Source organism: Seriola dumerili, unplaced genomic scaffold, assembly GCF_002260705.1.
Source record: "Seriola dumerili isolate Sdu_G_001 unplaced genomic scaffold, Sdu_1.0 BDQW01000478.1, whole genome shotgun sequence".
NCBI classification, from domain to species: Eukaryota; Metazoa; Chordata; class Actinopteri; order Carangiformes; family Carangidae; genus Seriola; species Seriola dumerili.
Window position 1 is genome coordinate 587,002 of NW_019174733.1, and position 16,830 is coordinate 603,831.

At 41.5% G+C, this 16,830-nt stretch overlaps 1 protein-coding gene across 3 annotated transcripts in view; it reads left to right on the forward strand.

Annotated features, from left to right (window-relative positions):
• The window catches only part of march8 (membrane associated ring-CH-type finger 8), an 81,429-nt gene extending 64,716 nt beyond the window's left edge, over window positions 1-16,713 (forward strand). The window contains exons 4-10 of one of the 3 annotated variants that reach the window (XM_022763525.1): window positions 1,384-1,463; window positions 1,890-2,837; window positions 8,075-8,255; window positions 9,218-9,353; window positions 11,202-11,229; window positions 11,373-11,376; window positions 12,973-16,713. In XM_022763525.1, coding sequence (XP_022619246.1) covers window positions 1,384-1,463; window positions 1,890-2,837; window positions 8,075-8,255; window positions 9,218-9,353; window positions 11,202-11,229; window positions 11,373-11,376; window positions 12,973-13,311 — 1,716 coding nt within the window. In that variant the 3' untranslated portion in view covers window positions 13,312-16,713. The remainder of the gene's footprint in view (window positions 1-1,383; window positions 1,464-1,889; window positions 2,838-8,074; window positions 8,256-9,217; window positions 9,354-11,201; window positions 11,230-11,372; window positions 11,377-12,972) is intronic. The other 2 variants (XM_022763526.1, XM_022763527.1) reach the window with 2 other exon arrangements.
• The last annotated feature ends 117 nt before the right edge of the window (window positions 16,714-16,830 follow it).

Below are 16,830 nucleotides of genomic sequence, written 5' to 3' on the forward strand. Positions count from 1 at the left end.
TTGTAGTTTTGGCCATCATTCCCATGGGTGATGATACCAGTGTATGAACTATGTTAAATGCTGAGATGTGGAATTGGGCAACATTGCTAAAGAGAAGTGAGCCAGATGATCATACAGTCAGACATTTTCACAGTTATAGTCAGTTTCAGGCTGACTGGAGAAAAAACGTTCATGTCAATCTCCAAGTTGGTGATATCAGGATTTTCTTACAGCAACAATATCTCCCTCTCTATAATAACAACTACACAAATGACAACAAATCATCGAGAAAAAAGTCTGAAAAGCCACCGTTGCTGGCAGTTACATCCAATTAAAATCCAATATTAACACTAATACAATTGATTCAGCTAATTGAAAAGGAGCCTTGGAGTTTGTATCTCATTGCATGTGTTAATGAACAACTCCAAATTTGTAACACAGCAGAAGTAGCAATTATTGAGTATTTAAGTGATGTGACTACAAGGCTAGAACCAGCTTAGAATAATGTATGAACAGTACTAAGTTGGAATAACTTGTAAATGATTTTCTTATTCTTCACATTCTGCCGACTTTGCCTGAAGGCAACTTTATCACTGACATTTCATGTATTCTCACTTTCGTTTATTTTCTTCCAAATAAAGTGGATAATCCAGCCAAACTGTTGGTGTGTTTACAGCCTGTCTGATTGTCTGACCGCTCGTGTTTCTTACCTCATCGGACTTTGTAGTAGTAGTCGTGTTCCTAGATCTCAGCAGTAAATATGCTCAGTGACATGTGATTATAGTCAGTAAAAATTATGGCCACAACTTCTTAAATAAACTCAAATGGTAATGAACCAGAAGTTTCCTTTTGAAATTCAAGACCATTTTAAGTAGTCCTCACCAATCGGTGAAAGCTACAATGAATAATACTGCGGGTATTTTTTTTAATAGCCTTGTACCTGCAGGTGCACCTGTTTAAAAATTCTCTGTGGAGGCTCCACAGCCTCCAGCCCCACCTGTGCTTTTCTCGGCACCTCATTCTTTATAACTCTCCCTCTGTCTCGCAGTCTGCCTCCCTCACTTTGTGGCAGCGTCGTGTTTTTCCTGCTCCGTGACGCACTGAGACAGATTTTGCCTGGCACTACTTTAATCAGATAGATTAACTGCCAGTATTGTGGTTTCCCTTTTTATCACCCTGTGCATCAGTGTGTGACGTGTTTTTACTCTTTCTGTAAGGATCAGATTCCAGTGCTGACAGCCCGATAATTCTCACCACACTGGATCTTTCCTGGCAGCGATATGATTTGATCCTGTTTGTTGAATAATACAGTAGTTATTTTGCCTGAAGGTTTCACTAAGACATCTCATTATTGTATTGTCTATCCTAAACTGCCTTGTTTTGTGCATTTGTTTTGTTCCTCAGGCGGGGAGCCCGACTTCCGTCAACGCTCCATGCAGTTTCTCGAGGACATCAGTATCCCCCTCCAGCCAGGACATCTGCAGGTACAAACCACTTCAGCTTCATTTCACTCTTACTGCCACTGAGTGATGTGAACACCTGAGGACAATAAATTTGATCTATTTAGCAGTCCATTACTGGTTAAGAGCCTTACCAGTGGGGGGTGTTGATTTACCCTTTACCTTTGAACAACACAGTGGCAGTGTGTGGAGTAGCCCTGGTTGCGTGTAACCTGCTGTAAAATGGATGTGATTGTAACATGGGTCGTCTAGTCTTGTCTGGTATTTTCAGGCAGAGCCTCCAAAACCTTTTATCTCCTTTTATCCAGATTCCTTTGATTTCAAATGCATGATGTCTTTTCCATTTCTCTTTTTTGCCCTTTCCCCGCTCCTTCTCCTGCTGTCCTTCACCACTGTCGTTTCTCACATGTTCCTCTCATAAATACACATGCACAAACACTTTGACACCAGCAGTCAGCATCAGGACTGTCAGAAGCAGACTGCAGTGGTTCTGTTGAATTCTAATGGTAAAACCCGTCAAGGCTCAGGAGGTATTTCAGTGACCACCTTCTGCACAGACGCCCCACCAGCCTCCAAACACACTAAACAACGAGACTGGCTCTCTCTGCTCCGCCCATCCTCCGTCAACATCCAACCTAACGGCTCGCTCAGGTTTTCTGTGTCTCTGAATGACGTGGGCCAGCGCGTGGACAGTCTCTGTCGTGGCCTGCACTTCATAGATCGCACCTGCTCCGAGGGAGAGCTGGAGCTGAAGCCTGAGCCTGCTCAGCCGCCCTGCTTGGATCGAAGGGCGCACACACTCAATGGCAAGCTGGCTGCGGCTACAGCACCCGCACACCAGCACCCAAATCCAACCTTCTCAACACGCACCCACCCCCACCTCGTCCCATCCTTCACCAACAACTATAAGTACATGTTGAGCGTTCCTCCCGCCAATTGTTTTCCATCTGACCCTTCTGTCATTGCCCCTCCTCCTCCTCTTTCCAACACCCACCTCCACCAACATCCCTCCCCAAGCGCCAATTTCCTCCGTCTCCTCCTCCCCTTCTCTCGATCCTCTACCTCGGCCAGCCTGCAGTGCTCTGAGCTGGGCAGCTATGCCTCTCACCTCCACATCACCAAGTCCTCTAGTGCCCTGCTGGAAGGCAGCGAGTCAGGGTTCCCCCCTGAGGATCTACTGGGAGATGATGACGTGTTTGAGGAGGACCGGTCCAGTCCAGCCACAAAGGGAACGGGCCAGCTGGCAACCCCAGATACAGTCACCGTGGTTGGGCCAGGCGCTCTTCTAGCCCCCCTGTGCTATATGGATGAGGACAGCGACTTGGACTGCTGCCCATCCCCTTTGTCAGAGAAAACTGGGCCACTGTCACCCTATTCGCTATCTGGGGACTGCTGCAGGTGGGTGACTGTCTGGATGGTGTAATCTACACCCACCCTTACTGTGACTTGGTAGAGCCCAGACCACCCCTGTGCCGTTAACGTGGCAGTGAACCCCAGAGCCCTGTGGAGTAGTGGAGAGCTTCTCATCCTGTAGTGTAACTACCCAGCATTCAGCTGCATTTGTCCTCAAAACCCCCGCCCGGAGTGGACCTGTTAATCAGAAGAACCTGACACATAGACGCTTTAGTCTACACACACACTGCAACACCCTCACCCTCAGCTGTCCTGATTCAACCCCTTGTGTGTGTGTGTGTGTCTAGAGCAAAAATGTGGCTTCATTTCATTTCATACCATTTCATTTCGTTTCACTGTTAGCTCAGTGCTCTGCCATTTTTTTCACTGTGCTGTCAAGACGAGTTTTTTAAATAATATTTCACCGTTAAAAGATCGATGAGGCCTTAAAGTGTCTTACATGGGCTGCTGAAATTTGTGATTGATTTTGCCCATAAGCTTCATGCTTTGTAGTAAAGGCAGGAACAGGGGCAATGGCAATGTTAAGGAAAATATAGAGGAGCAGAGGTTAGGCTAGAGAATTTAATAGTATTGAGGAATGGAGTGCGTGTCTGTCTGATAAATAGTGGAACAGAGACACACCGGGTACAATAAATGGTTTTGAACCTATGGCATCTGTCTGATTGGGTCAACTGGGCTGTCATCAGTCTTTTTCCCATGACAGTTTTTCTACAATCTGCTTGGCCGTGGTAGGAGGGACAGACTGAGTAATATTTGATTACCGACCAGGTCATGGCTGTGTGGCCCCTACACATGAGGTTTGCTAGCGGTAAGTTGCCAAGGAAAGGAATATTGAGCCCCTCTGGGTCACAGTATCTGTGTCAATACTCTGCCTGGGAGCAGTTCACTGGATTGATGAGAGTTGAGTCTAAAACACACAAAAAAAAAAATCATCATCATCAATCATATAGGTCTGTCTTTGATGCCCCCTCAGCTGTGGTCTGTGTATGTACTGTGTCTCAGATTAGACGTCTTATACGTCAGCTGTGGGCTGGTAGAGAAACATGACCTCAGAATTGGCGAGGTGAAAGCCGGAGATCAGGAGGGAGATTATTGGCTTCAAATAGTTTGCATAGTCTCTGACTGCACACACATTCACACAAACACATCATGCCAGCTTTCTGTCAGGTGGCTTAAAACGTGAGCTCAAAGCAAAGGCTGACCTCACCTGTAAAAATGCATGTGTGTGGGTGTGTGGGTGTTTTCCACAGACAAATAGAGCGTTAATTATTAGCCAGCTCTTTTATTGACAACATTTCAAAACATAACAGTTGGAAGTCTGATAAGAGGAGACTTAGACTATTTCCTAATCAGAAATGTCACCTTTTAGAAAAACCTTAGAGGAAAAAAATAGAGTTATATTAGCATTAAGTGTTCCTACTCAAAATGCATTGTGGGTACCCTAGCAAACATATTGAATGCATTAACTTTCTCATAAAATAGTTCCAAAGCTGATTTCTATGATTATTTAAAAAGCTTGTATTTACCTCAGCTAGTAGTTATCTTCTTACCTACCTTTTACACGGTGCTTTGTTCTGTAACTTGACACATTACTGCCTGCATCTGATGATCAGCAGAGAGGCGTATAAACACATCATTTAACTCTTTCTTTGAAGTAAATGCCAGTTATTACATTCAGTCATACGTTTCTTTGTTTTGACTGCCTTTACGCCGTCTCCAGTTTTTGATTCATCTCTTCTCCTCTTCTTTGTGTTTTTATGGCTTGCACACTCTTAGACATTTTGCAATATCGCCCTCTGTCATTCTCATGCACGTACTAGTTGAGGACCAGCAAAAACATGTCTCCAAAGAGCTTCTGGTATTCAAAACCTCCATAGGGTACCTTTTAAGCTTTTACATCTGTAATACAAACCAGCTAGAGTCTGTGTAATTCCTTAACCTTCCTCCGAAAGATAAGCTTCTTCTTAGGAAATTTAATATTCTCTTTCAAGGCAAGCATGGGCCCACAAAGAGAGACAAGTAACCTCTTAAGACGTGTAGAGAGGCGAAAAGAGGAAATAGGTAGATGGCTCCTAGTGGTGCTGCTGCTAATTCAATTGTGTTTTTCTATGATCAGCGTGTCTCTGCTAGAGTGTAGAGCTTAAACTGTTGAGACTGAAAACAGGCTGAGAACAGGAGAGAACAAAATGCCTCAGATGTCACACTCTGCCCCATACCACCCCAATGAAAATCTGTTTAGCAGAAGAAAGAAAAAAACAGATTGGTGTTAAAAAATTCATTTGAGAATTAATATATAAACATTTCAGGATGAGGGCAGAACAAGGAGTAGCTGGAGGGAGGGGATGTTAAAGCGACACACTGAGAGAGTGGAGTGCAAAGATCATCTGAATGCCACAGGAGAAAAAGTACCAGGAAACAGACAAGTGAGAACAGGAAGAAAGCGAATGCCAGGGCTGTAATACTGCCGAGCTTGTTTCCCTTTCAGCTTGTGGTGCTTGTGATTTCCCAACTCTGTTTTGCTTCTCACATTTTAATGTTGACATACTCTAACGGTGCATCTGCCATCTTAAAATTACTGTTAAACCGGGAGTGTTTTGGCTGCTCAAGTGATGCAAATTAAATTTTAACTTCCCTCCCATGCCTAACGGTGCTTGGAACGTGCTGCTGCTGACACAGATACAGATAATTTAGCTGTAAATCTGCAAAATTATTATGTTCATATGTCTGAATGACAAAACTGAGTTCTCTGTGCTTGTTCTCCATTTGTGAGATTTCAATCTTCATGGTGCATTTTGAAGCACTATATACAATCCAGGTTGTTTCTAGCAGCCAATGCAAAAACCTACATTTCTTGACAGAAGAACAGACGATTCCACTCATGCTGCTTACTGATCATTTTATTTCCACCGTGGCTCCATGTAGAGGTGTAGGGATTTTGCTACGGTTATCCCCTCCTACGCTTATAAAGAATCCACATAAACATTAGAATAATTTGTTAAATCTGACCAGCCTTTGATATGAGCACCAAAAGAGAGTCCAAGTCCTTAGGCTGATTCTTTTTTTTTTTTTTTTTTTTTTTTTTTTTTTTTTAATTGAAATAGGAATACAGTATGTGTGGGATGAAAATCTGCAGTTCATCTTGCAATCCATGCAAACAAACACAAACAAAGCAGCCAGGCCATAACCAACAGGAAAAAAAGCCTCTTCTAGAGATGTTAATTATGCCTCGTCTATCCTTTAATCCCTCAGTCCTCATTGCACTCCCTCCTCCTCCTCCTCTGTTTGAGAAATCCGTAGAAATGACCTATTTTTATCCTCCTTCGTTCACTTTGTCTTTTAATCTTGTAACGCTTTGGCCAGATCAGTAGAGTCTGGAAATAGACGTTATCTTGCTCGCTCACTTTCTAATGTGTGGGGGCACATGTGGGTGTGCATGTGTGTCTTCATGTGTTCTTATCCTCCCCTGAACCAGTCCCGTTTGATAAAAAAAAAACCTGCTCTCTTCCCCCTCTCTTCCCTCTTTCCATGCTTTTGTTTACTTGTTTCTTCTTCCCCAGAGAGAGGTGCCACTGCACTCTGCAACTCACTCTGGGGAAAACATAGTAGAAGTCTTTGCTAGTTTATGCATCCGCTGATAGAAATTGGTAGAAAAAGTGAGTTTGAAGTATAGCTGCTTCATTTATCTATGAAGGCTCTGCAGGAAAATGTGCATGCATTCTATCCTACACTATAGCAGATTTTCCTCCCTTTACAATTGCTCTGTTAGTCTAGCCAGAGACATTAGGCTGACCTTTAATTAAAATTGTGTTGTGGTGGAACAAGCAGCAGCTGATTTTTGGGCTTATTCCTCATTTACTGAGCACTCTGTCCTGGTCTGAACAGTCACAACAAGGTCAACGTCCTGACTTTTGAATTCTGAGATCATAATGACTTTAGCTTCCTCTTCCTCCATGTAGGGTGTGTGCGTGTGATATTGACTTAACTTAGAGGCAATAAGTTGCAATAATAACGTTTTCCAACCCTTCATTTTGAATTTCACTGCTGTGGCAGACTCTGACTGACTTACTGGTGTAAGTGTGTACATAGTCTGGATTCTCACACAATCTGTCTCAGCAGCAGTTGAACAGACAGACTCTCACTTACACTGAACAGGCAGACTGAGACAAATACACTCCTTCTTAGTGTGGGCTGATTAATAGCTGCCGTCCTCCAGCCTGTCAGATAGTGTCCGATTTATGTAATCTTAAGGACGAGAGGGGGACCGCTCCGGTCTGATATTAAAAGATCTGATTTGTTCCTCTTACTGAGAAAAACCTGTCCAGCAGTCTTTAGAGGTTGCACACACCTAATCAAATGTTCCAGTTGTTGCTATCTGTGCCCAGAATACCTTACAGAAGACTCTGCAAGCATCTACAGGGGCTGAACACAATATTGCATACACCTGTCAGACTGAATACAGTTGCATGCAGTAGCATTTCAACAAATAACAGAAGCTTTAAAAAGTTGCGACAACAAAACAAAACACATTTGTAACATGAACAGTGGTGTTGATGAAGGGGCAGTTGAGTTCATCTGATAAAAAAAACAGTGTTGAGAAACTGTATGCACAACGCTGTTGATTACATAGTCTGCTCTTCCTGTATTTGTCAACCTAAAATGCTGATCATTACAGGCAACTTATAAATGTGTCAGTTATTCCAACACCAAAACTAAGATTGCTGCTGCCCCAACTGCAGGGTATCTGAGGTTAGATTTTCTGTGTTCAATTTTGCACTTCTACGTTGCAAGAACACAGAAGATTATTCTCTGAAAATGTCATCTTGATTTGCAAATGAAGTGCATTTAATCAAATTAGTTTGTCTTGATAGGGTTTATTTATGTGGGACATGTATTGAATCTGTGTTCAGGGTGTTAATATTCTTTTATATTTGGGAAATTATATTCCACCTAACTGTGTTTCATATCTATATATCTATGGCATATCTGTATCTGGGTATGAGCATTTTCTAAACACCTTGTCCTATTATACGTACTACTAGAGAACGCTACAAGTTCGCCGACATATATCCTCCAAAATTCAAGTTTGCTCGAGTTTGGTGAAATATCCGTCAGCTTTGCCTGCCAACTTTTCTCTTTTTGATCTTTCCTCCCCCCCTGTCTTCCTTCTGTTACAGCTGTCTTGCCTTTAGCTTAGTGTTGACTGTATTCTTTGGCTCCCGTAGGATTTGTCACTGTGAAGGGGATGACGAGAGTCCTCTGATCACACCATGCCACTGCACGGGGAGCCTGCGGTTTGTCCACCAGGCCTGTCTACAGCAGTGGATCAAGAGCTCTGACACTCGCTGCTGTGAGCTCTGTAAATATGAGTTCATCATGGAGACCAAGCTCAAACCGCTGCGCAAGGTAAGACATAGTTTGTATGTGTACATGTTTGTATGAAGTGGGACGTAAAGTCAATTAATTCTCATATTTGTTAGTTCAGTCTCAGTTAATAAATTAAGACTCCTTTGTTATGAAGCTGAAAATGGCAAAAGCTGTCTCAAATTTGTCACGCAGATAACACAAGCCTGACACTGAGCTTTGAAGCCGTTTTCATAAGCGGAACTTTTTAGAGGCAGAACACTTCCATTAAAGGCTCTTATCAATCACTGTGGCCTGAAGATAGCAGGACACTCTAATTAAAATTTCTCCACCCTTCATTAGCTGCACAAAAGGCCTTAAACAAATGCTCCGCTGTTAATGGCCTCTGAATCCCAATGGTGAACATTGAAGTTGCTCTTGAGTGGGCGCACAGAGAAATTCGAGATGAGATGAGGATGACGGTCTTGGTATGAAGTGTTTATCAAAGGATGCTTGGATTGATCTCATACTCGCTTCTTGTCAAAGTGACCCTGCAATCTTGCCATTTCAACAATGAATATGTGAGTAATGCATTTGGATGCTGGGAGAGTCTACACAACTTGTATGCTGATATTGTATTTTGTGTTTTCCTTGAATCGCTGGGCTCATTTCCTGATGTATTGTGCAGCCAGTGACAGACAAGGTGCTACAGTGTGTTAACTGAGCTGGCTGGCAGGCAGCAGGGTAGCTGGCCTTTGTGCTCAGTGCTGTATGCCACTTTTCTTTTCTATCCTACTCACCCTGCCAAGAAGCTTTATGTAGCATTGGATCTTGATCACAGTAGCTGACTGCTCACCATAAAATATTTAGCTCACACTCTGAGCTGCTCCAGAAAACAGCCGAGACAGCCAACAGTTAAAGTGTTAAGTTTGTGTTTGAAAGCTTTTGTTTTTCTCTGTGTGAAATGCATTGTGTTCCTCTTTTGACCTTTTTTGAATGTCCTTCCTTTGTCCTGTCTGCTGCAGTGGGAGAAACTACAGATGACGGCGAGCGAGAGAAGGAAGATCATGTGCTCGGTCACCTTCCACGTCATCGCCATCACCTGCGTGGTGTGGTCGCTCTACGTTCTCATCGACAGAACGGCGGATGAAATCAGACAAGGTCAGCACAGACTCAGACACACAAACATACACATAAGAATTAACATAACATAACATAACATAACATTGTCCGGTGTTAGATGTAGTTTTATGTTCATCCATTCATCCACAATCCACCACCGTCCCCAAGTCATTCATGCACAGTATTTAACGACAAATCTGCATAACTGTAGTGTTATTTCAGTGCTGCGAGTAGTGAGTGTGAACAGTGTGAAATGTTCTCTAAGATTGGAATATATGTGGGGGCGTAATTCACTTGCAGAAGCTCAGTGGGCATCAAAGTCACGGCTGAGAACGAACAAATGTGTAGAAGGTTTTTTTGTCTGCGAGTTTCAGTTCAGTTCAGTTCTCTTTGATTTTAGATCTGACGTCCATAAAAGAGAAAGTTAAGAGATAAAAGAAAAGAAGAAAGGAGATTTATAAAACAGATATATTCTTTTATCAGCCTCAGATCCAGTTTTAGACTGAAATTCTCAGAGGTTATTATTGCAAAGTGAGGTGACCTGGGTTCATTCTCACTTATTACATGAGGTTAGATCAGGTTTCGTATTTGTGTGTGCTGCGAATTAAAATGGTGGTCAGTTCATGGCTATTCTTATTGTTATAGTGAAGAATGTAGTCAAAAACAAAAGGTCCTCACAAAGATAAAATACGTGTTTTTATTAGTGTGTGTGTGGGTTATCAGCAGATAAAAGATAAATGTCTAAACACACGTTGATAACATTTAATTTCTGTGAAGCGTATGTTTTCTTTCTTTCTGAAAGCTAGATGAGAAGATTGGTACAGCCTCATACTAAACATAAAGCCAGCAGCTTGTTAGCTTAGCTTAGCATAAAGACTGGAAACAGCTGGACTGCCTCTGTTCAAAATGTATTCAAATGGCCCTGCCAGCACCACTAAAGCTTACTAATTAACACATTATATCTAGTTTTTTGTACCAAAGTGTAAAAACAGTGTGGTTTTACCAGGGATGTGTCAGACTATTTCCTGGCAGGGCTCAGTCACTTTCTGGGGTCTTAAACGTATTTCCCAAAAATGACAAACTATCCCTTTAAGGAATTTGTGGGCACTTGTTTTTAAAAATATTATATGTTTGTTTGTGCCAATCTGCCAACCATGGGCTGTAAAAGCTACAGGCAATAGTCCAGCAAGCAGTCAGCAAGGCATTATGATCTTTTTAAAACATCAGAGTAAGAGTAAAAAAACAAGACTTAGGGTTTAAAGACCCCTTTAGTGGCCCCTTGAGCCTGTGCTGCCATCCTGACCAAAGGGGTCGGAAGCATGTAGTTATGGAAAGACTGACGCCACCATCCTCAGAGCGCTGTGCTCTCACCATCAGGGCTAAAAATGGAGAAAGCAGTCTTAATGATGAGCTTTTTGTAACATCCGGTGGCATGTCGTCTGCTGCCACTCATTCCTCTCTGGCGTATTTGGTGCTTCTGAGACAGTGTGCAGATGGAAGAGCAGGCTGTGCCTGTTTAGCCCAACCTGATGATTCAGACTTGTTAAAGTCCCTGAGGCCTTTCAGGTTCAATCACCATGGTGATGCCAAATATTTCCTCACCAGAACTGGCTGTCCTCTGCCAAGTCGCACAGAACCACAGTTGTCTTTTCTCTCACATTGTTTGCAGATTACAGCAGATTAGATGTAATACACCTTGAAATGTATTTTATTGTCTACTGTGATTTGTGAAGCAGATTTAATGTGTATGATTGCATGATGAATTACATCCTAAAGTGTGCAACTGTAATATTTGACTTCACTATAAATTTCTGGCTTTACCATTTTCTATCAATCTGTTTGTGTCCTTGGTAATACATGATACTTACACTCTCTTTACTCATGCAGCCGGAAGAATCCCAGGTAAACATTTCAAGTTTGACCTTTTGACTTTCAAATTGTGTTTTCCTTGTCAGCCTTTCTGTCAGCCGTATCCAGTTCTTTTCCAACTGCACTTTACACCACTTTCCTTCCCCTTTCTGCCTTGATTTCAAGATAGAAATAATACTTCTTTACCAGGCTGGTTATATTCTCACTACCTCACTGAATGTTCCAACCTAATGAACGCAGACAGACACGGTATCAAGGAACACACTATTTTATTTTTTATACTTTGTGGCTTGATTAGACCAAACTTCACTGACATATTGAGCTCATGAGAAGAAATAGGTGCACTGGTTCAGCCAGCTGCTCTGCCTTTAAAACAAGAAGTGCCTATATCCCCCAGAACCAAGTCATAAAGGAAGGCCGCACTCCAGCAAAAAGATTCACCTCAGGTATTGATCTCAAATTTAGTTAGTCAATAGGCTGATACAGTATAGAAATCACCTGATATTGCTGTCCATTATAAGCATAGTTAATACCAAGATGATTATGTTTGCCTTGTTTGAATAGGTTCCTCCCATAATATGAGGCATTTTTGCATTTCATTCCATACATTTATCATCAAAATAGGATTTAGGATCTAAACTTTTCTTCCATACACCTGACATTTAATAGCCCACATGAAAAGACTGATGGGTTGCAGGTCAGCTGTATATTTCCAAAGAAGACAGATTTTATTTTTTTGATTTTGTTTTTGAAGATCCCTTTTCTGTCCCAGCTTTTTTGTTTTGGATGATGTTGCAGCTTGTTACAAATATTTATATTTCTTCTTGCTTGGAGCCTTATATTTCAGGGGTTAGCAATTTGCAGAAATGTTGCAACCGCCTCAGGGGCCATACAAATGTTTTTGCACAGTTAAGCAAATTACTTTAATTCATAGTGCACATTACTGCTAATCATTTTTGAATGCCTGCTGTGGTGTTTTAGTTTATTTTAGTGTTGTTGCTCCCACTTCTCAAGCAGTTTGTTTCTTTTTGTTATATATTATTATTTTGGAGGCATTTTGTGCCTTAATTTGAAGGTGGCATTGGAGATCTGACAGGAAATGAGAGGAGAGAATGACATGACATGCAACAAAGGTCCCTGGCTGAACACGACTCGGGAAAGTTTCATAGTCAGTGCCTGACCCCTTAGGCCACCAGGCTGCCCCCATTTGTTTCTAGTCATGTTGCTACAGTATCAAAATCAAAACTTTAAACCTGCTTGGGTTAGATAATTGCAAAATGAACACAATATCTGTCTTGATGGTGTTTATTTTTCTGGAGTAAGTGCAGACTGATTTGAAAAGTCTGCACTGCATTAGAAATGTGGTATATGTAATTCTATATCAGATTGTAGATATAGAGTATATGGCACATATAGTACATGCTTTTCAAAAACATCAATGTGGCCCTTGAACATTAGCCTGCTTCTTTGAAAATATACAGCACATTGTGATGCTTTCCTGTCCGTTTGTCTTACATACAACATGTATACTGCATTGTATGATAGTTTCCCCAACCGCATACCTTCCTTGTTAAAGCATATTGTAGTTCAAGGTTGATCTGGTGAATGATTGACTGAAATACCTGTTAAACTATCACGCCATTCTTTTCCCTCCTGTTTTTGTGCTTCTGCATTTTGACTTTGTGACCTGCTGAACCTCAAGACTATACATATAGTACATGCACTAGACCGTAGACATTTTATTTTGCAGTGTTTCTTTTTTCATAGTCTGGTCTGTGTTTGATTTGAGCACGTTTCTTTTATGTCTGTTCTCTGTACCTCAGGGATCCTGGAATGGCCTTTCTGGACCAAGCTGGTGGTCGTGGCCATCGGCTTTACGGGTGGACTGGTGTTCATGTACGTCCAGTGCAAAGTCTACATCCATCTATGGAGGAGACTCAAGGCTTACAACCGGGTCATATACGTCCAGAACCGACCAGACACGTGTAAAAAGCTGGCGCTGGAGAAGCCCCCTCTCATGGAGCCGAGTCTGGAGAACAAGGAGGCCCTGGCCCCCACCCAGTCGGACACAAATTCCTCCCAGTACACAGAGACAGAGGACTACAGTATGGAGGTGCTCCATGTCTGACCAAACAGTCCATGCCATTGGTTGTCCTACCCATACTACACACACACACACACACACACACACAAACACACAGACCCACACACACACACACACACTTAGGCCCACCATGACTGAGGAACGACCAGACGCTCCCCTTCCTGTTATCATCAGACTGACGCACTGTCTTCTTCTGGTCATCTTGTCCTCCCACAGAGACAGACAGACCACGACTAACGTCTTCTATCCACATCCCTCCTATCAGACCTTATTCTTCCATCGACCTGTACCCTCAGTCCACACCCTTGCCTCTTTCCTTCCCTAGGACTGGACTGTTTTTACTGACTTCTGTAAATGTCTGAAGAGGCCTGGAGCATACCACTCTCTGCGCACACACACACACACACACACACACTCTTGTATGTACACCTCTAGGAGAGCAGGACTGAGACAAATGGACTCATAAACAGCTCCAGGGGTTTACACTTCTCTGATGCGTGGTTTGTTTGCTTGTGGGTTTGTTAGATTTGTTTTTACATCCTGTGAGTCTTGGGCTAACCCTCCGTGGATCAGTATGTAGCGCCGCGCATCGGATCTCTGGAACATTCCAGCCACTGCCATCTCTGTTGCTGTGGTCTGTCAAGTCCGCGCTGGTCTGGATCCGACCAGGCCTTGATCTGGACATGCATCGAAGCACTTTTGTTTTTTAGTTCCCTTTCTCTAGCTCCTCTCTTCTTTTTTTTTTCTCTATTATGAATTAAGTCTTCTATGTTAAACATGGGGGAAAGCACACTCAAAAAAACTTGGAAATGTTGGTTTCCTGTTTTATTTGACATTGCATTTCTTCATACACATATATACATATATATAAACCCTCCCATGGATGACAAAAAAGGAACTGGGGTTAAAAAATGGAATCGTGCTGAAAGAAACATTTGGTTGATGGGTTTTGACTATGAAATGTCAGACTCGTAGCTCTAATGCAGATAATGGAAAATCCAGCCACATGACTTCTTTACCCCAACATGAACTTTCTGAAGGCTTTGAGAATGTAAACTTTTTAAAAAATGATTAAAAAATGAATAAAATATACAAAAAAAAAAAAACAACATTTTTTACTGGTCACAGGAAATTGCGAGATAATTTCCATGTCCATAACAAGAGCCTTTGGGCATAAACAAAGTCGCTCGTGTTTTTCTATCATGCGAATGACACAGTATTTACAGTGTGATATGTGCAGTTTTTAATATGTTGATTTGTTTGCTTAGTCATGGGATATGCCTTGGGAAATCTGCAGCTGCCTATTTTCAGTCTGACCTCCTGTCACTCCCACTGTGCAGGCGGTGCATTAATTGATTCCAAATAGATAGTTTGGATTAAAACACTGGCAGAATAAGCTTTAGGCACACTTTACAATCCATCTCCACAGTTATGTTAACACACTTTAGCACAGAGTGCAAGGTGCCAGATGTGATGTTTCAACATGACATTTAGGATCATTACCAAGCATTTCGGATGAGCAAAAATCTCAGTTTCAGTGTCTTGTTTCTTCTTGCTGGAGTCTCTCACATGGTGGAGGATGTCTATTTTAGTATTAATCACAAGACAGCCAGCATGTTCCCGCTAATTTGATTGAACGTTTTTTTCACATCTGGCCTTATGTGGTTTAAATGACACAAGTTGTTCCAGCACCTTTTTGTTTTTAATTTCTCAATAGAAGCACAGTGAAGCACAGCTTAAATACTGTCACTGCATTACTCCAACAGTGTAACATTTTTACTGTAGGTCATTACATTCATCAACAAACAGATCATTTATTTTGCAATAAAAGCAATGCAATACATCCATATGCTTGCTACCTGTGAGACACACAGTCAGCTCATCACTCATCGATGAGCTGACTGGAGCGCCACCTGCTGGTGTGAAGCTGAAGGTGCAGCCTGAGGTGGGCAGGAGCTGATTTCTGGGGGCGATGTATTTTGGGGCTTACAGTCATTGTAAGTGCTTTTGTGTATGTGGGAGCACAGCGATGCCGGGCTCATGTTGAGCCTCACAGCCATTCCAGCAACACACACATTTTTAAAGTCTTTGATACCAGTGTACTGTCTGTGAACAATGATGGTCCAACTACATACATACTACATGACAGTTTCTGCTCAGCAGCAGCAATAAATGAAATCAGCGCTTTGTTTTCTGCAACAGTGCATACCGTACTTGTGTTACTTGTGTATATGCCCCATGGTGACTTGAGATCTGGAGTCTAATACAATTTTAATACATAATATGAGCCAAGGGAGTAGTTGTGTGTCAAGTTGGATTAAGACCTAGTAATGAGAAGCTTCTCTGAAACTTCAAACCCCACGAGGCTCAGTGCAATTAGACAGATAAAAAGTGCAATTACCCTTTTGTTGTTATTCTATTCTATAGTTATGTACTGGTGTTTAATGTCCAGGATGTCCTCTGGGTATAAAAAAGTTTTTGTGTTGTATTTATTTTTAAAAGAAAACAGAGTACAATTTGTTCATTTAAAAAAACCCTTTCATTAGTAATTTTATGCAACTTACACTTTGTTTTTTTTCCCAGGCATAAATACCAGAAAATCACTTCCACTTTGTTTTGCACTTTAGTTTGTCATTTAGATATTAGTGTTGTAAAAAGCTTAATGTGAGTATCTGCTCTTTCTTCTTGCTTTTTAAATTGCTTGCTGAATTATGTTTTAAATATGCAGAGTATAGACATTTAATCACAGCATCACATTTGAATGTTACTTGTTTTTCACATAAAACAACATGGAATATTCTGATGTTTCCAGTTTCTTCAAAATGGAGGATTAAAGATGGACGGTGGATTGTGCTTTTTCTTTTTTCTTTTTTTTTTACTTTCTACTCATAGGAGCTGGCTCCTTTCATGAAGTCTGAGACAGAAGTTTTGATGTAGTCTTGATGAAGATTGAGGCCGCTTTAGGACGCTTTTACAAGCAGGCATGTTTCTGAGAGCAGCTTTTCTTTCTCACTTTATTTCTTAGTGTCTCTATCACCATGAACTGATTTCTTCATTTCCCTTCAATCCTACTGAGCAGGATATCGACTGAGAATGAAAGGTACTTTCTCAGCCTTTAAGTCTAGATCTTTCTGTCTTTACCCTGTCTCTTCCACTTTATCATGTCTGGGAATAGTGTAACTTGCATAAAGCTACAATTGTTTACTACTGACTGGACTTGAACATATATGACTGTTCCCCTGTCTTATGATATCATTCCACAAGTTTGTCTGTGAATTTACTTTGGAATAGTAACTGTAAAGAATTTGGTAAAAGTACTTATGTTTTTAAAAAAAAATATTGATGTGTTTTCAGTTTAATTCCCATGTTTGAACAAAGTATGTAGAGTTTAAAAGAACAACCAAATAAAAATTAAGTTACTTTTAATGATTTGTGTCTTTTTCATGTGTTCTGAATTTAAATGTAAAGGTAACAGGATTTCTTAGTGACAGTGACACTGTTACAAAAGATAAAAGACGGTAAAAGGTTAATGTTGCATCAGTA